We start from the raw sequence: 20,244 nt of genomic DNA, 5'->3' as shown, positions 1-20,244 counted from the left end.
TTGTTTGAAAATACAGCCCTGTGCAAATAACTTCATGAAATCAAATCTATTGCAAAGACAAGTTGCTGACTGTAGGCTCAGTGAAATTTTATTATGACCTGGGCTGAGATGGGGTTTATGGTAATCGCTAGTTCAAGAGTTGGTGATAGGGTTAGCATCTGAGGGCTTGTCCTCATAAACAAGAGAAAGAACATGTACATGTAGAAAGACGTCTAAGAATGAAATGCAATGCTAGTTATATTTACTATTGTGTATTAACCAGTGTTGAATTAAATTATCTTGTACCATTTAATTTTCAATTCTTTTTTTTTTCTTTTTTTTCTTCAAGTATATTTTAACCTACAAAAGCATGGAAATGATTTGTGTTGTGTTGGTTATTGCTCTGTAGTTTTCTTGCTGCCCTTAATGCGTTTATTTTTTATTTAGTTTAACTGATGAAGAATCTCGAAAAAACTGGGAAGAATATGGTAACCCTGATGGGCCACAAGGTATATATTTGAATGAATGGAAGTAATGTTACAACATTGGATGCCAACAGCCAATGTGAGAGTTTTTTCAGCCATGTCTTAGTCTACAAACATTTTCTGTTATGGCATATTGATTATTGTTCATAAATACTGTATTGCCCCATGGCATTATAAAAGCAGATGATCAAAAATATCTTCATATAAAGCAGAAGCTGCGCCTGATGTAAATGTACTGTACACAGTCTTGTTTTGCCTTATGAAACCAGTTCTTACAGAAACTTTTAACAATCCCATGAGGCTTCTAGAAGTAGATTTAATGCACACACCGCAGCTTTTGTTTCCAAGCTTTATTTCAGGTTTCATTTTCCTTAAAATTAATACATTGAAGGGATATTGCTGCCACTGGCATGTATCCTTAAATATTGGAGAAACTGAAAGTTCGCTTTAACATCTGCATTCTTTGAAAAGTACGACAGAACGCATAACTCTGCCTCTTATGTGCATTTTTCACAGAAATTCTCATTGAAATCATTTTATTGACACCATACAACATTACGTGTTCTTTACAAAAATCTGCTGACTGCAATGTTTTGTTTTGATTTGTTTCTTTGTCCGCCTATGAGATACCTGCTTTGCACATTTGATGAAGCAGTAGTTTGCTTGTACGCTTAGTCAAGAGTTACTCTCATTTTGGCAATGTGAAATTCATGTTACTCTATTTATGCAGGGAATTTGAGGAGAAAATGTTCATAGCCATCTCAGGGGTAAGCCTACAAACCCTTGCAGTAGCCATTTAGTCACAATGCCAGTGTCACTGCAGGATGATCTGTTTAATTTCCACCTTCTATCCTCTGATTCCATGATGAAGATCCTTAGGTTCTTTCTGCCTTTTTATTTTTTGAGACCCTCAACATCGAGAGGGATATATGACACCTGACCTTAGCCTTACTGAGCCCCGGGGTGAAGAGCCTAAGATAATCTCAAGAAACTTGATATTAAAGAGGGCTCCCATGATCGAGGCTTCACGGCCTCTGATAAGGATCATATGAAGTAGAGGTACCTCTTCTTCAAGTTCGATGGTCAGTCCTGTACCTAATATTTATGATGACTTTGTGACATAGCTTCGAACATCTTTGTTATCAAATGAATGATGATACAATTTTTGTTTGAAGCACTTGTCTAGTAAACAGGAGGTCCTGAGTTTGAATTTCAATAACCCATTGCCTGTTCTATCTGACTAATGTAACCCAGTTTTCTACCTGCAGTATATTGATTCCTTCATTCAAGGCTGTAGTGCCTTTGACCTCCATGTATCCAACATAAATGTATTTATGGTTGTGAATTCGTTGCTGGAGAAGGGAAGAAAATGCTAGTTAAATGTAAGAGTACTTTGGCATTAGGGTATTTTCCCAGGATGCATAACTGATCAACCCATCTTTCTGTCGCTAGAGTTTTGATTAAACAAGTAATCTGGAAAAAGAATGGAGCAAAATGGTTTCTTGAATACGGATCTTTTTGCCCAGAGTGATTTTTTTATCCCTATAGAAAAAAAGTTAGAGCCAAGCATACATTTTTCTTTTAAGTGTTGCAGTTTGAATGCAATATTTTGTATGTGTATTCACACTATTTTAAAGCCCATGAAGTTAGAATGTGTATGTTTGAGAAAAAGAGAAACATTTTCGGTATTTCCTATGTGCAGTACGACTGGTGGGGAATAATTCTAAATTTTATAATCTTGGGAGAATATAACTTTTCCTTGCTATACCCAAATCTGATTGATAGTGGAAGTCATCTGTAGAATGGCATTCTCAGTTTTGCAGATGCAATTTGACACAAACTTTAGTTCTGTTTTCCTCCCTTTCTTGTGAGTACAAGCAGAAAATACTCTAGTTGTCCATTGTGCAAAAAAAGCTTATCAGTAGTCCCCCATTTCATCATAGATCAGAATAACAAAATATGAAAATTGTTGAAACTAGTAGGGTAAGCAGAATTGTATTAGATTGTAGTCTAATTTATGCTTCATACCCCTTTATGCACATTCGGTATGCGCATTAGAAGATTGGTATTGCATTACACAGTAGGGAGTGCTTGGTTGTAAGAATGTTGAAATTGCAGTGTGACGTATGTGGGAAAATTTGATCTGCGTAAGTGACCAGAAGAAGGGTGCTGCTGCTGTTCTTGTTTGATATTAAGTTGCTGGGCCTTGGTATTTACAATAATATATTGATGATTCTACTTGATTATGCTGAACTCAATAATTCTACCCATGAGCACAAGGTGAGCAGTCCTCCATATTCGGGCATTGGAGCCCGTCATGGTTTAGGGTTTGTTTAATTCCCCATAAGTGAAGACTTCGACCTCTGGGAAGAAATCTTCCAATTTCAGTCAACTGGATACATTCTGCTGGTATAGGGTCTGTCATTCCTCTTGGAAGGAGAGACCTGCAAGCGTGATCTGTATTAATCCAGTTCTGCTAGATTATCTGGGGAGCCCACCTAGTAATAAATAGGAGTACCTCTTCAGGCACAGGAAATGGGACTATGGCTATAGTAAATGCTCTACAAGGATTACTTGTCAGTGCTAGGGGTGTGGCTCCCAGCAGTGCACTTAGTTAAAGGTAGCTTTAGAATTTCTTTTTTTTTTTGGTGACCATGGAATGCGATGAGGGGCCCGGGGGCAGACCATTCGCTAGCTGTAGGAAGTGTGGATACATGCCCTGTAAAGAATATCCAGGAGAGACCATGAGCTAGCTGTGTCATGCTTTGCATATAGGCTGCAATTGAAAGGAATTGCTGTTACAGTTCTGAAGCGTAACCAGTAGGTGTAGACTGTAGCAGTGCATTTCTATGGATCTACACAAGGCTGATGGAAGGTAATTCACTTGCATGCAGTGGTTACAGATAGCCAAGGGTCCTTTGTCACAACCAAAGGATCAGACAAATGTGAGTGATGTGATACCAGACCATCAAATGTAGTTGGTTAGAAATCATAAGGATGTGGTTGAATGGCTCGAGCAGTAACTTTCATTGCTCTACTTGAAAAAGTGTTCAGTCCAAAGTTAATTTTTGATTTTTTTTTTTGTTGCTCTGTTCAACCAGGATTAGTGGAGCACCAACCTTGGCGTATGTCCTAGCTATAGCTACTGGCAAGTTGGATAATGGCTAGTGTCTCCTTTGGGGAATAGCCTTCCTTTTGGCTCAGCTATAGGGCTCATATGCCAGGGGCATAAACATGCGGATGGATGTCCACCACAAGATTTGGCCCATCTGTTAGTTCCTGTGAGGAGCCTCAAGGAAAACTATTTTACTTTATGGTGAACATGGACTGCTTTCCTAGACTTGCTAATGAAAAATTGTCACGTCTTCTCTTATGTTGCTGCCATTACAGCCACGTCTATAGCTGTTATTTCTGCCATGCCTGATTTTACGAACTTTGAAGAGCCAGTGGTCATACTGTCCAGAGGCAACATATCATGCTTTCAGGAACTGCTAGGCTTCACACGGTAGCAGAACCTCAAAGACAAGTTTAATAGCACCCAGAGCATCCTGCATCAGTGTTCCAGACACCTTGTATACCACTTATGGGTTTGCTTAATAAAATCAACGCTCTCTGGATTCCTGAAGCAATCTGTTTTTGAAAAAAGAATGATTGCAAACTAGCGTGAAGCTCCAAAGGTTTCTTGGGACCTACTGATTTTGTTGATGGCTATCCAGCAGATCAGACTTCCAGTCCCCTCCCTCGCCCCATAACTCCTACCAGTCAGGCAAGTGCTACTGCCAGGAAATTTAAAGTTGCTGGACATGGTGTTGGGATGACAGTTTCCCATGTATAGTCTGTTGTGACATCCAGTCTGTTTCTAGTCTGTTCTGGCTTTACTGTAGGTTTATCTGCTTCATGTCGCCGACTCTGATGACCATTAGTTGGCGCTCCACTATGCCTTTGTTCTTTCTGTAACAGTGTTTGAGATTCCTATGGACAGAGGTCTTGTGAGGTGGGCTCCTTCCCATACTAATGGTTATTGCTGTCTCCTCACCAAGCTTTGGTAAGACTGATGGTTGCCCAGTTGGGGCCATCTCAGTAAACCTGTGCAGTCTCCCATAAGCGGGTGATCTCTCTTTCCCAGGAGAATGTATGTGGAGTACAAGGAGAGTATGTATGGGATGAATGATTTCTCATTTCAGGGCACATTGCATACAGAGCAGCATGAAGTTCCAGTTATGAGCAAAGTTCCCTGTCCCTGAAGTAGTCCTTGTTGTGACTTTCAGACACCACATATCAGTTTTCCTTTGCCTGGTAGGCGATACGGCCTAAATCCAGGTTGGAGTCCTGCATGAAAAAAACAAAACCCATTATATTGAGTACATCTTCATAAAGCATACATTTACTGTTTCTGGTTCTTGCCTTTTGGTGCAGCGTATGTCTGCCATTCCATAAACTGGGGCCCCCATCAGCAAAGCTATAATCCTAAAATCAGTGCTTTCCTAAAATTTGAAGCTGAGAACAGAAAGGGTTTTGAAGACCAAAGTTGTAATCCAGTATTGATGAAGCCATCTCTTGATAAAAGCCAAGAGTGTTCATTGATGGTAGAATGGACAATATATAGAGCATTTTCAATGTAATTATGTTCTTAGTTACTAGGCAATGCAATCTTAGCAAAAGGGTTTTAGTGTGATGGGACTGAGAGGAGTATGTCAGCAGAGGGGCAGAAAAATTCGGAGTTTTTGAAGTTGATGTACCTGATATTTAGATAATCCCACGTAAACAGATTTTGAGTAGCTTAGACAAGAACAGTAAATGGTTGTCATGGCTTACTGTTTATCATCCTTGTTGAGAAAAGGCATGATCTTTCCAAGATTCCAAGTTAAACAAACATTCTGAAACTACTGTCTGTACCTGGCAGACATAGTTGGATCTTGAGGCAGTGGTCGCCCTCTCACTCTGAGACATTCCTTCAACAGCGCTTGATGAATGATGCTAAAGACCCGTTCTTCCATACAGGTGATCAACTGTGCCATTGTCTTACATATAAAAGCAACAGCCACAATAGCAGATGAGATTGGCCAGCAGCTTGCCATAGACCTTGATCAGTTGCCATGAGAAGACTTACCGCTGCAGTGCTCCAAATGTAAATGTCTGATAAACGAAAGGCTCTAGGATCACAAACTGTGTCTGATAAGGCCTTCTAGTTGCAGATTCCTTACCTTAGAACTTCCTCTGGCGATTTTTCTTCGAGCACTACTCTTGCGCACTGTCAGGTGGCGTCGGTCGACTCCACACGTGTCGTTGGCATGGAGGTCGCCGTGATGACGTTGCAGTCGTATATAGGCTCCACCCTGGCGCGCTGACGTCTGTTCTTTTCTTTCTGCACCACGCGCAGATCCGCAGAAGAGCCTACCCTTAGTAAATTTTTGACTAACTTTGACTTTTTGTCGCTATTTTTGACTTGGTGCGTCGCGGATGTCACACAAGACCGGGTTCAAACCATGTGACTCCTGTCACTGAATTATATTGGTGACAGATCTGCACCTTGTATGCTTGTGGTGTCTGGACTGCGACCACGACCCAAGGTCATTCTCAGAGTGCTGGGCCGTGAACCCAAAGAATTTGAGGGAGCGGTACCTGAAGCTCAGACATGGTGCTTGATTCTGCATCACTCCTGGTCTTGTTCAAAAGGAAGGCCACAAGACCCCTTGCGGAGTCATCACCACTCTTGGTCGTCCCATTCTAAATCTTCGGGACACTCCGGTCATAAGAAGTCGTCGAAGAAGGCCAAATGTCCTTTGACACTGCCCCGTTGCTCAGCCAGTGGGACACAAGAAGAGGGTTCACGCTCTAGGCCTCCATCCACAATGCCACCTGTGGGTCCGCTACGTGCCTCCCCAACTTCCCGGGAGTCTGAGCCACCCATGCCCAGTTGAAGGAGATTTACGAGCCCATGTGCCTCATCTTTAGGCAGACTGACCCCCCTGTGGTGCCTTTTGGGCTCGGGGGATCAGATAGGGGCCCCTCAGGTTCTCTGCCGGTGGCATTGGCTCCGGCCACTGAGGGCCCCTCCGGATCCGTTGTTGGATCTGTGCCGACGCCGGTCATGCCAAAGTGACCTTGCCCAGCCCTGGCAAAGACGTTGATGCTCCCAATGCCAGTGGGGCCCACAATCAACGTGGACCCAGTCCTCATTCTCGACGACCAAGAGCCGGACTGGCATTGCACGAATGCTGGATCCGACTAAGAGGGGGTCTTCTCATTCCAGGTTGGACTCTGACCCGTTTTACTATGGGTATGAATACACAAAGTTTGGAGGGGTCGCTGAACGCTCTAGAATACCAGCTTGACAACCCTGACATGGACTGGGCACAGGAATTGGGTGAGGCATGGATACTTTTCCAGATGTTGGCATGCTTTCTCCTCCTATCGTGGCTACGACGGAGGGAGCATCCTATTCTATAGTGATCTGTAGGGCAGCTGAGGTCCTCGGCCTCAAGCCTTCCTTCTGTGGTGGTCATGACTACCCTCCTGACTGATGTGCTTCAGCCTGGGGCTTCCTCTTTAGAATACCTTTTTACCCTTTGATGAAGCCCACATGGATATCCTTCTGGGTACCTGGTCCAGACCCAGCAAGGGGGCTCCTGTGAACCAGACAGTCGCCCGTCGCCATTGGCCTGCGCCGAACGAGCCTAAATAGTTGTCCAAACACCCTACACCTGTGAGCCTGGTTATCCAGGCTTCTTCTTCCTCTAGCCCCCAGATATGGAATCTAAAAGACTGGATCAACTTGGGAAGAAAATGTTTTCTTCCTCCAGTCTGGCATTGCAGTCCGTGAACACTGCATGCCTTTTGGGCTGCTACACCCATTCATTGTGGGTTACGGTCGTGCAGGAATTGTTGCAGGTCCCGGAGAAGGCCCGAGCTATCCTCTCGCAAGCCGTTGCTAATGGGAGGGATGCAGCTAAGTTCAGGATTTGTTGTGGGCAGGACATGACTGACTGGGCAGATGGGTTGCGTCGACGGTGGCTTTGAACGGTGTTGAGAATGTCTGTTTTTTAGGGGTATGTCCAGCAGTTTCTCATGGACATGCCCTTCGATGGCACCAATCTCTTCGGAGACAAAGCGGACTCTGCACTCAAGAGGTTCAAGGACTTCCACGCTACGGTATGGTCACGTGGCCTAGTGGCTACCATTCGCGCACCACAGTCCGCCGCTTTCGCGGTAATTGAATGGGCTACTTGGCGTGTCCTTTCCTTGCCAGCCACCAAGCCGCGCATGATACTCTGCCACTGCGTGGACGCGGAATCCCACGGGCTCATAGAACAGGGCACCAGAGGTCTGCCCAGTCCACCCCTGCTCCTGCTGCAGCCTCCAAGTCTTCCTAGTCTGTCCCCCTATCTCAAACCTGTTGGAGGCATGATCCGCCATCACCTGCCCTACTGGGAATCCATCACAGCGGACAGGTGGGTTTTGTAAATAGTCTGAAGGGACTACTCCCTCCCCTTCGAGACTGCTTCTCTGGCCATGCCTCCATCCTACAACCACTACTGGAGGATCATCTGGCACTTCTCCGTGAGGCAGTCGCAGCTCCCTTGGCCAAGGGAGTCCTAGAGAGGGTCTGTGCGCCAGAAAGAAGTAGATTGTGGTTGTTATTCCCGCTACTTTCTGGTGCCCAAGAAGGACAAGGGTCTGTTTCCTATCCTAGACCTTCAGGCCCACTATCCCTTCCTCAAGAAGAAGTTCAAAATGCTCACTCTGGCTCAGGTCCTGTCTGCCTTGGACCCAGAAGACTGTATGGTAGTGTTGGACTTGCAGGACGCTTACTTCCATATACCCGTCTTGCCTGCCCACAGGCACTACTTGCAATATGTGGTAGGTCATGAGCACTTGCAATTTACTGTGCTCCTCTTCAGCCTTACCAGTGCCCCTTGGGTGTTCATGAAAGTGATGTTGTTGGCTGAAGCCCATCCGTGCAGGTTGGGGGGGGTTGGGGTGGGGAGGTGGGGTGGTATTCAGTCTTCCTTTACCTCAACGACTGGCTGATGAAGGTGAACACGCTTCAGGCAGCCGTTTCCCACCTTCGGACTACGGCAAACCTTCTGCACTCGCTGGGGTTCACTATAAACTTGCCAAAGTCACACCTGACTCCTTCTCAGATGCTCTCTTTGATAGGAGCTATATCCAGGATATTCAGGCTATGATACCAATATTTCAGCATCTATCCTGGATTTAGGTGACAATAACTCTGAGGCTGCTGGGCCTCATGGCCGCCTGCATCCTGCTGGTGTTGCATGCCAGATGGCATATGCGGGCTCTGCAGTGGGACCTGAAGTTCCAGTGGGCGCAGCATCATGGGAATCTGTCCGACATGGTCCAGATCTCGGAGGGAGCTGTGAAAGACCTGTAGTGGTGGCTTTCGAATCATGATTAGGTCAACAGCAGATCCTTCTCCCTTCTCCAACCAAATCTTACAGCAGTGACAGATGCTTCACTCCCGGGATGGGGCGGCCACATGGGAGAGGCAGAGATCAGAGGACTCTGGTCTCTGGCATTTTCTGATGGATACAACTACCTGTGGATTCCTCACCTAATGAATACTCCCATGGCGCCAGCATTCGACGGAAATCTTCTTCCTAGTCTCTGCACGTCGACGAGGACGTCACTCTAGTCCACGCGATGCCGTCTGACGTCATACAGGCAATAAGAGGTCCTCGACGACGTGCCGACGTCAGTTCCCTTTTTTCCGTGCATTCGAAACGGTTATCTTCGAGGGTGCAACTGTTACTTTTGTGGTTACAGTGTATTTTTTTGCTGCGTAGTCCTTCTCTGCAGTAATAATGTTGCAGAGAAAGTCGGGTTTCAAGCCTTGTCGAGAGTGTGGGGGCAAGATGTCAGTTACAGATCCTCACTCCGACTGCCTTTGGTGTTTGAGCTCCGACCACGACGTCTCAACTTGCGATTCATGCCAGCACATGAATCCGAAGGCCCTCAAGGAACGTGAGGCTAAGTTGTTTATGGCGAAGTCGAAGAAAGAAAAGCATCACAAGAAGTCTTCTTCGCCAAGGCATCGGCGTCATCGAGACTCCCGGCGCCGTAAAGATTCATGGCGCCATTCAAGCAAGGAGACTCGTTCCAGGTCGCCTTCGGATCGGCGCCGGAGGACTTGGGAGGTCAGTCCCACGGTCACGCCGCATCCGTCGACGCCGTTGCCCTCTCCGGCGTCACCGACTTCACCTGGGCAGGCGTCGGTGATTGAGGTGATGCAGCCTCTTGTGTTGTCTCCGGTGTCGCAGACTTCGAGGTCGGGGTCGCCTTCGATACTGGCACCCCAGTATCCGGCTTTTCCCACCCCTGGAGCCGATAGTACCGCATTCCTAAATGCGATGTATACCATCTTCCAACAGATGGCTCCAGGGGGTGCTCCGGCTGGTCCTTTGGCCTTTTCATTGGGTGATCCTGCGCCTCTACGGCCGGCACCCTTTATGCCCTTTCTCCCTTTTGGGAACGTGGGCTCGGCGCCGGTGGCCGCCCCGGTGGCTTCAGAGGGATTGGCCCCGGAGATTTCCATCCCGTCGACGTCGGGATTTCGTCCTGTGACTCCGGTGGGTCCATCTGCTCCAAGTTCTCTTCGTCCTGCTCTTTCATCGGCGTCGAAGTTGCCTGTGGCGCCGGTTGCTTCTGGGGATCGGCGCCGATCTTCGGCGGAGGCCATGTCGACTCCGCGTATCGAGCAGAGGCTACATTCGAGGAGACAGGCTCTTCGTCTATTGGAAGAGCAGGAGTACCAACGAGTCCTGGAGGAAGGAGAACTGGAGGACTCTGGTGATGGACTGCATGGTCTGGATACAGCCAGTGGGCTGGACACTTCCCCTGTGTGGGATCTTTCGTCTCCAGGGGAATATACGGAGGAGGCGGCTTCCTTTCACGCTGTAGTACGGAAGGCAGCTAACTTTCTGGACCTGCCTTTGCTGGTGGCAGAGGCGAAGCAGAATCTTCTAACGGAGGTGCTACATCCGGCCTCTGCTGCAGCGGAGCCTCTCTTGCCGTTTAATGAGGCTTTGCTTGATCCGGTGCTAGAGGTGTGGAAGAGGCCAGTATCTTCCTCAGCGGTTCATAGGGCTGTGGCCAGGAGGTATCGAGCTGCGCCATCTGACCCTGGCTTTCTTTCTAGACACCCTACACCGGAGAGCTTGGTGGTGCAAGCCTCCTGTTCATCAAAATCAGCGCCTGGATCTTTCCCGACGGTGCCTGGAGACAGGGACTCGAAAAAGCTGGATGCGCAGTCCAAGAAATTTTTTTCATCCTGCAGTCTGGCGTTGAAGGCCACCAACGCAACTTGCATTCTGGGGAGATGCATCCATGCTCTTATGGATGACATTTCGTCATCATTTACGGAGCTTCCCCAGGGTCTTTTGGATGTTGTTTCGGATGCCCAGGCTGCCGCGACCCAGATTATTCAGTCTGGGCTGGACACGACCGATTCGGTGGCTAGGGCAATGGGCACGGCTGTGGTGGCAAGGAGACAGGCCTGGCTCCGTAATTCGGGGTTTTCTGCGGATGTGCAGTCAACCCTATTGGACCTCCCGTTTGATGGGGACAAACTGTTTGGGGCCAAGGCAGATTCGGCCTTGGAGCGATTTAAGGAGAGCAGGGCCACAGCCAAATCGTTAGGGCTCCAAGCTCCTTCTTCCTCTGCCTCTTCCAGATTTTTCAGGAGGTTTCGTGGATTTGGGCGTGGCTCTTCCTCCCCTTCCTTTCGGGGGAGATTCCAGCAACCTCCCTCTTCCGATCCCTATTGATCTTTTAGAGGGAGAGGTAGGGCCTGCACCAGAGGAGCCTCTCAGCAGCACTCTGCCTCTTCCTCGTCCTCTGGAGGGGTGCAGCAGGGAAAGCAGCCTTAGGCTTCCACCATTTCCCACTCACTCCTCTCCTGTAGGGGGAAGATTACGGCATTTTCTCCGCAAGTGGAAGACTATTACTACGGACACTTGGGTTCTCAGTATTGTGGGAAAAGGCTACACCCTTCCCTTTCGGGAGTTCCCGCCCCCCATCCCGCCTCGCCCATCTTATTGTTCAGAAGAACACCTCTTGTTGCTAGAACAGGAGGTACAAGTCCTCCTTTCAAAGGGTGCGGTGGAGTTGGTCCCAGAGCAGGAAAGGGGTCGAGGTTGTTACTCAAGGTATTTCCTGATTCCCAAGAAGGATGGTCGGTTGAGACCAATCCTGGATCTGAGGATCTTGAATTGGTTCCTCAAACAGGAAAAGTTCAAGATGCTGACCCTAGCTCAGGTGCTTTTGGCGTTGAACAAGGAAGATTGGATGGTGTCTGTCGGCTTGCAGGATGCTTACTTTCATGTCCCGATACTCAAGTCACACAGGAAGTATCTCCGGTTTGTGGTAGGATCGCAGCACTATCAGTTTGCGGTCCTTCTGTTTGGTCTTACTTCAGCACCTCGAGTATTCACGAAGGTGATGTCGGTGGTTGCGGCAGAGCTCAGAAGGAAGGGGATAGCAGTATTCCCTTACTTGGACGACTGGTTGATCAAAGCCAAGTCTCCGGAGCTTGTGTTGCATCATCTGCAGTCAACGACTCAGTTGTTGTTCGACCTGGGCTTTTCGGTGAACGAGCCCAGATCTCACCTGGAGCCCTCTCAGCGCCTCCTGTTTATAGGGGCAGTACTGGATACAACATTGAGTCGAGCCTTTCCTCCGCCTCAGCGGATTCAAGATATTCAGGAATTGGTTCCAATGTTTCGAAGTGGAGCGGTAGTTCCAGTACTCAAGGTCCTTCGTCTGCTCGGTCTGTTTGCCTCCTGCATTCTGTTGGTCACGCATGCTCGCTGGCACATGAGGGCTCTTCAGTGGTGCCTCCGAAGGCAGTGGTCTCAACACAAAGGAGATCTAGAAGGTGCTGTCAAGATCTCCAGAGATGCTGCTGTGGACTTGAAGTGGTGGATTGCGAGCAACAATCTTTCACAAGGAAAGCAGTTCGCGCAGTCGCCACCAGTGGCCACGGTCATAACGGATGCTTCCACTCTAGGGTGGGGAGCTCATCTGGGGGTTCTGGAGATCAAAGGCCTTTGGTCTCCAGAGGAACAGATGTTTCATATCAATCTGTTAAGAGTTACGGGCTGTACGTCTGGCTCTCAAGGCCTTCCTCCCTTCCCTTCGTGGTCAGTCGGTACAGGTCCTGACGGACAATACTACCACGATGTGGTACATAAACAAACAGGGAGGAGTAGGGTCGTACCTTCTCTGCAGAGAAGCTCTTCGACTATGGTCCTGGGCAAAGGACCATCAGATTTGCTTGGTAGCAAATCATCTGGCCGGGGTCTTGAATGTACGTGCGGACGGTCTCAGTCGCCAATTCTCGGCAGACCACGAGTGGTGTCTCCATCCAGATCAAGCCCGTTTGATCTTCCAAAGGTGGGGGTTTCCTCGGGTAGATCTGTTTGCCACTCTGGAGAACGCGCATTGTCCGTTATTCTGCAGCCTCCAGTATCCGATGCAGGGAGCGTTGGGGGACGCGTTTCAAATAACCTGGTGCGGCCAGTTGCTTTACGCGTTTCCTCCCATACCCTTGATTCCTCGAGTATTGAGGAAGATTCGCCAAGACCGGGCGCTAGTCATCTTAATAGCACCGGATTGGCCAAGGAGGGTGTGGTACTCCGTCCTTCTCCAACTCTCAATATGCCCTCCGCTCCGTTTCCCTTTCAGGGCAGACCTCCTCTCGCAGTCGCAGGGGCAGGTTTTACACCCCAACCTCCAGAGTCTGCACCTACATGCCTGGAGATTGAACGGGGCAACCTGAGTTCCTTCTCTCTTCCGCCTGATGTAGTGGATGTTATATTAGCGTCCAGGCGACACTCCACTAAATCTATCTACGCTAATAGGTGGTCTAAATTTGTTGCGTGGTGTGGAGAGAGGCAGATTGATCCTTTACATGCTCATCTATCGGACGTTTTGTCTTTTGCTCTGTCTCTAGCGCAGAAAGGTTGTGCAGTGGCTACCATTAAGGGTTATTTGTCGGCCTTGTCGGCCTTCATTTGTCTTCCAGACCAACCATCGTTATTTAAATCCCCTATTGTTATCAGATTCTTGAAAGGTCTTCTAAATAAATATCCTCCAAAACCATTTGTTATGCCGCAATGGGATTTGTCCTTGGTCCTGACTTTCCTTATGGGGTCCCCTTTTGAGCCTATGCATTCTTGCCCCTTAAGGTATTTGGTTATAAAAACAGTTTTCCTGGTAGCTATAACATCTGCAAGGAGAGTGAGTGAGTTGCAGGCCTTATCGGTAAAGCCCCCTTATACAACTTTTTATGGGGATAAGGTGGTGTTGAGGACCAAGGCTGCTTTCCTCCCGAAGGTTGCTTCACCGTTCCATTTGGCTCAGACAATTACTTTGTCCACGTTCTATCCTCCACCTTATCCTTCTAAAGAGGAAGAAAGACTGCACCGTCTGGACCCAAAGAGGGTGTTGAGCTTCTTTATTGATAGAACAAAGGATTTCAGGCTGGAGGATCAGCTGTTCATCGGGTACGTGGGCAAGAGGAGAGGAAAGGCAGTCCACAAGAGAACACTCTCCAGGTGGGTTGTTCTTTGCATTAAAATCTGTTACTCTTTGGCAAAGAAGGATCCTCCTGAGGGCATTAGAGCTCATTCCACCAGAGCTAAGTCGGCCACTTCGGCCTTGGCCAGAGGTGTTCCTGTGGTCGACATCTGCAAGGCCGCAACTTGGTCGTCCCTTCACACTTTTGCGAAACATTACTGTTTGGACTCTGAGGTCAGAAGGGACAGCCATTTTGCACGGTCAGTGCTGCAGGATTTCTTGGTTTGACCATTTAGGCACCCGCCACCGGGCGTGGTACTGCTTTGGGACTCTATTCATTAGGTGAGGAATCCACAGGTAGTTGTATCCATCAGAAGAACGAGTTACTTACCTTCGGTAACGACTTTTCTGGTGGATACATTAGCTACCTGTGGATTCCTCACGGTCCCACCCGCCTCCCCGTTGCCTTTCTGGTCTTACCAAGTAATCCTTGAGTGCGCTCCTCTTGGTCTTCAAGGTTGCAATAGATGTTGTACATATGGATACTTGTGTATATTTATCTGTATATACATATGTATATATCTTTGTGTATATACATGATTTGCATATATTTGTTCGTTTAAAAAAAAAAAAAAAATAGTTACATTAAATTTACAGCTATTCATTGCAATATTGTGTATTTTACAAGGTTATGGGATGTTGCCTTGCTCTTTCATTGCATTGGGTTGTTGCTCTCATGCACGTAAAAAATGTTGGTACTGACGTCGGCACGTCGTCGAGGACCTCTTATTGCCTGTATGACGTCAGACGGCGTCGCGTGGGCTAGAGTGACGTCCTCGTCGACGTGCAGAGACTAGGAAGAAGATTTCCGTTGAATGCTGGTGCCATGGGAGTATTCATTAGGTGAGGAATCCACAGGTAGCTAATGTATCCACCAGAAAAGTCGTTACCGAAGGTAAGTAACTCGTTCGTCTGGGCTCCACATCAGTCTTTTGGAGCTCCAGGCGATCAGGCTTACATTGATAGCATTCCTTCTCTCTCTAAAAGGGAAAGTGGTGCAAGTGTTGACGAACAGCACTACCGCCATGTGGTACTGCAACAAGCAGGGTGGAGTGGGGTCATGGACTCATTGTCAAGAGGCTATACGCCTCTGCATATAGCTGGAACATCGGGGCATAATCCTAATGGTTCAACATCTAGTGGGCTCTCTGAATGCCAAAGAAGACAAAATCTGCCGTCTATGCATAGTCTATCATGAATGGCCTCTTCACCCGGAGGTGACGCAAGGTCTCTTTTAGCAGTGCGGAGAGCCTTGGTTAGATGTGTTCTCCTCTGCAGAGAACGTGTAATGTCAACTGTTTTGCGTGCTGGAGTTTCCAAGGTGGCACTCACTCGGCAACACATTTAATCTCGAGTGGAACTCAGGCCTTCTTTACACATTCCCGCCAATACCAAATTTGTCCAGATTTCTGAAGAAGATCAAGAGCGACGGGCCCAAGTGATTCTTGTGGCTCCAGACTGGGCATGAAGAGTATTGTTTCCAGAGCTACTGAGCATGGCTACGGATCCTCCGATCAGACTGCCCCTTCGGGAGGATCTTCTGTCGCAGAGGCAGGGGACGGTTCTACGCCCGTACCTGTCCTGTTTCTGCCTTCTTCCGTCCGAAGTCTGTGATGTTGTCTTGGCAACCAGGCGTCCCTCCACCAAAACGGAATACGTGTGTCGGCATAAATGTGTGGCATTGTGTACCAACAACTCTGTTGATTCCCTTTCTGTTCCTCTCTCTGTGGTTCACTTGTTCATCCTTTCTTTGGCCCAGGAGGGCTCTGCTTTGGGTACCCTTAAAGGTTATTTGTCAGCCATCTCTGCCTTCCTTCGGTTGCCAGATCAGCCTTCCTTATTTGAGTCTCCCATTGTTGGAAGGTTCCTTAGGGGACTCACCCATTGTTTCCTCTTACCCTATTCATTATGCCCCAGTGGGACTTGAACTTGGTCCTGACTTGCTTTATGTGTGCCCCTTTTGAGACACTGCACAACTGTCCCTTGCCACGCCTTACAATCAAGACTGCTTTTCTACTTTCCATCACGTCTGCTTCAAACTCTTACTTCCATGCCACCATTTTTGCATGTCCACCCTGACAAAAAGTGGTGCTTCGTGCAAGGGCCTCCTTCCTTCCTTCCTTCCGTTGTTACGCCTTTTTCATGTAGGCCAATCCATCACTTTGCCTAGTTTTTACGCACCCCCACATCCCTCTCATGAAGAGGAGAGACTACACTGTCTGATCCAAAAAGAGCGTTGGTGTTCTATCGCAATCGTACTTCTGATTTCCGGGTGGATGATCAACTTTTTGTTGGATATGTGGGTGCAAAGAACGGAAAGGTGGTGCATCAAGATGTGCTAAGCTTTAGCAAAGAAGTAATCCCTTGAGGGCTTGTGTGCTCATTCCAGCAGAGTAACTGCTTCCACCACAGCGTTAGCAAGCGGAGCTTCTGTCCTGGATATCTGTCAGGCATTAACATGGGCATCTCTGCACACATTCACTAAACATTACTGCCTGGACAGTGAGGTCCGCAGAGACTGCTACTTCGGCCGTTTGGTCCTGCAGGACTTCCTAGTATGGCAGCGCACCGCCGAGGATGGTAGTGCTTGGGTATCTATTGTAAGCTAAGGAATCTGCACCTAGAAGTCTCTATCAGATGAACAAGTTGTTCACCTTCAGTAACGATTTATGTGGTAGAGACATATTCTAGTTGCAGATTCCTTAATGACCCACCCATCCTCCCCTCACTTAGAACTGATTTCTAGGAACAGGGATTCCCTTTTCAGGGCCCTAGTTCTGGTGCACCATTCTCAGTGTTCTTCATGGCTCCGTGCTACTGGTGTGGAAAGTCGTGAATAGAAACTGATGTCAGCATGCCGGGGCGGTGGCTATATACCACTGAGATGTCATCACGGCGACCGTGGCACTAATGACGCATGCAGAGTCATCCCACACCACCTGACGGTGTGCAAGGGTACTGCTCGAGGAAAAATCTCCAGATCCAGTCTGACCCCTGGGGAAATTCTAAGGTAATTAATCTGCAACTAGAATGTCTCTACCAGATAAATCGTTACTGTAGGTAAGTAGCTTGTTATTTCAGTAGGTAAAGATGGATATGGGCTATTCCAGCCAGCACTGAGCCAGAGACTCACTAGGACTCCAGGGCAGGCCAGTAGGATAGCATTGTTGATGGTGTCAAATGCTGCAGGAATTATGAATAGGACATACACACTGCCAAGGCATTACTCCTGTTTGAGATCATTCTGGGGGACTAAGGTCATAGGTCAAATACTCTTCATTTCATTAGCTTTTCGGTAGTGCAATCAAAATGAATAATCATAAGCATAGTTCCAATTTGACATGCTTTAGACACTTTATATATGGTCTGGTAAATAATTTTCTCTCCCCATTATCAATTTTTACTGCATTTGTGCATGCAATTTGGAGGCACAATGGCAGCTTTGATGTTAAAATCATGAATGTTTCATCTTGTGTGTCCACAAGTGCAGATCTTTTGATTATGGCATGATCATTACCCCTTTCCCCTTTATTTTTATTGTTATTTCACAATACATTCTGGCATTGGTAAACATAGACCTAGGACTGAATCAAGAATGCTGGTGCATGAATGAAAATACATCCTTATGCTCATTAAACTTGTAATGGAATTGCCACGATTTTGATTTTGGCACGATAATTTCTCTTAACCCCATAAATGTCATTGCTTTTCTATTTGTGTGTACTACACAGTTCACTCTGACATTGATAAACATGGAAATAGATTGTATAAAGAGTGCCTGTTAGTAAATTAAAATACATCCTTTTGCTCATAAAAATCATAGAAAATATTACCTCTTACTCTTCATGCATATCCATACTGTTATGTTAATATAGGTTTTGTTCCTGTACACCAAATGTACCATCTACGCCAAGCTGAGTCAAACTGCTTGACTGTAGATTCAGAGCATGTCTTCCTGATGTGGCCTAAATCTTGTTCCAAAAGACCAGGGATGCTCCAATGACCCCTGTAAGCTTACATGCCATGAGGTGGAGACCGGCTGCCTACCCCAAGGGGTGAAAGTTGCCATGAACATTCTTGAGAATGTCCAGGGAAAATGGATTAGAGAATATGAGGAAAGTTCCAGAACTGGAAACCTTGCTTAGGATCTCCATACCAGTGTCCCAAACTTGCCTTCTGTCTCCTGACCTGCACCCTGAGCTCGCAATCATGGAGGATGAGGGAAATGCCTAGTTCACTCTCTGACCCCAATCTCGGAGGAACGCATCTGTCACACCGCTCGCAAGTCTGCTCTCCAACTGAGAAACTGTGCCAGTTGGTAATTCTGTTGTGATGCAAAAAGATTAATTTGGCATGGACCCCACTTGTTCATAATCAATTGGAAGACAGATGGTGCAGAGCTTACCGTGCACTGGAATCTTTCAGATGCCTGGGATTCGAGTTGGCGATCAGGTTCAACTTTTCAGGCAGGAATTCTGCTGTCACAGAAATCTTTTTTTCCCAGGCAGGATTGCCAGAACCTCTTCACCAGGTCCGCCAGGATTTTTGACCTGGTACCTCCCAGGCCATTTGTATATTGGACTGCCAATGCATTGTCCATCTGTAGGAGCATGATACCCTGTCCCTAGTTGTGCGCTTTACCATAAAGAGGCCTGCGAGGAGCTCTAAGCAGTTAATGTGAAGTATTGATTCTTATTTGGACAAGCTACCTTCAGTGGTCATGTTCCCACACCTGGCTTCCCAACCCAAACAGCTGGTGATGGATTGGATCAATAAATCCGGAATTGACCAAAAACGGCTCTGCCATTTCAGGCCTCCATGTGGTTGAGCCACAACTGCATCTTGGTCCTGGCCTCCAGCAAAAGCTGGACCCGGTCTTCATAGCTGAGGCCCCTCCTTAGGTGTGATGCGTTGAGGCACTGGAGAACCTGATAATTCAGCGGCCCAAAAACATGGCTTGGATTGAGGAGGCTAATAGGCCCAAAGCCGGTGCCCGGTGTGACAACAGTGTCTGTTCTCTTGCAAGTGTTCTTCTCAGTTTTTTCAGAACTAGCAATAGCTGCTTCTGCTATAATTGCAGAGATTATTGTACTGAGTCGATGGCCAATCTGAGGAATATCATCACCTCTGATAGTACTAGTTCAGACTATTTGTTGTAACCCAGAGGGCTTGGAGTAAAATCATTGCATACTCCAACTCTTGAGATAATCTGGTGCGATCCAGATACAAGAACAGGTTATTGTCCAGGTAAATGATGAGTCTCATGCCCCTGAACCATAAGAGTTCTATCACTCTCTTGAGGGCCTTGGTTAATTACCAAGATGCTGAGGAAAGCCCATAGGGAAGAGTGAAAAACCTTCTAGGTTTAGTCTTTCCACATGAACTGAAGGAGCCTTTTGTGTGGGCTGAAAATGATCATCATCGGATACTCATCCTCGAGGCAGAGTCTCACCATCCAATCGCTGGGTAGCAGAATGTCCCTGAGGAGGTGTATTCCCTCCATTTTGAAGTGATGGTACACCGCCCAAGAGTTGAACTCTCTTTGATTGATAACCAGACGGAAGCCCTTGCCTTTTTTCATCTACTAGAAACAAGTTGCTTTTGATACCACTTTGTCTCGTTCTTTAAATAGTCCCTTTGCATGAGAGTGCCTGAATTTCATGATCCATTGGGGCCTGTTCTGTCCATGAGAGTAACAAGCAGCCTTGTTTTCTGCTCTGCAGTGGGGTTCCATAGAATTCAATTTGAAAACTCTGTATCATTTGTAGTACCCAGACATCCCGTGTTATCCTTTTCCCAACCATGCAGGAAATCTGCCAGTCTTCCCCAACCTTTAGTTGGGAAGAACTGATAGTCCTTACCAGTGGGGACGCAGGAAGTGTTTGCATCTTTTTATATGCTCTTCAGCCAGTACTCTGTGTGGGGATAAACCCCCAAATCTTTGGTCGCGCCACAGGGATTTCTGAAATTGTGTCCTCTGGGAGGCTGGGAATAAGGTTCGGCCAGTTGAAAGCCCCTGCCTCCCATGGCACCTCCAGAAACCTCCTTCCGAAGACATGCTTCATTGACTGCTTGGCCTTATCCAGCAAGGAGAAGGAGTTAACTGATTTACTAGGCTCTTTTATGAATGGGTACCTGAAGAGGATCTCCTCGGTGATTGAGCCCACCTCATTAGAGCTTA

The 20,244-nt window shown here is 47.3% G+C and overlaps 1 protein-coding gene across 1 annotated transcript in view; it reads left to right on the top strand.

Moving 5' to 3' along the window:
* SEC63 (SEC63 homolog, protein translocation regulator) overlaps window positions 1–20,244 on the top strand; it is a 620,356-nt gene that overhangs the window by 113,176 nt on the left and 486,936 nt on the right. Inside the window, exon 5 of the mRNA XM_069235447.1 lies at window positions 427–488. Coding sequence (XP_069091548.1) covers window positions 427–488 — 62 coding nt within the window. The remainder of the gene's footprint in view (window positions 1–426; window positions 489–20,244) is intronic.

The sequence above is a fragment of the Pleurodeles waltl genome, chromosome 5 (genome assembly GCF_031143425.1).
Source record: "Pleurodeles waltl isolate 20211129_DDA chromosome 5, aPleWal1.hap1.20221129, whole genome shotgun sequence".
In the NCBI taxonomy this organism is placed as follows: Eukaryota; Metazoa; Chordata; class Amphibia; order Caudata; family Salamandridae; genus Pleurodeles; species Pleurodeles waltl.
This window is presented reverse-complemented; position numbering and strand designations above follow the sequence as displayed.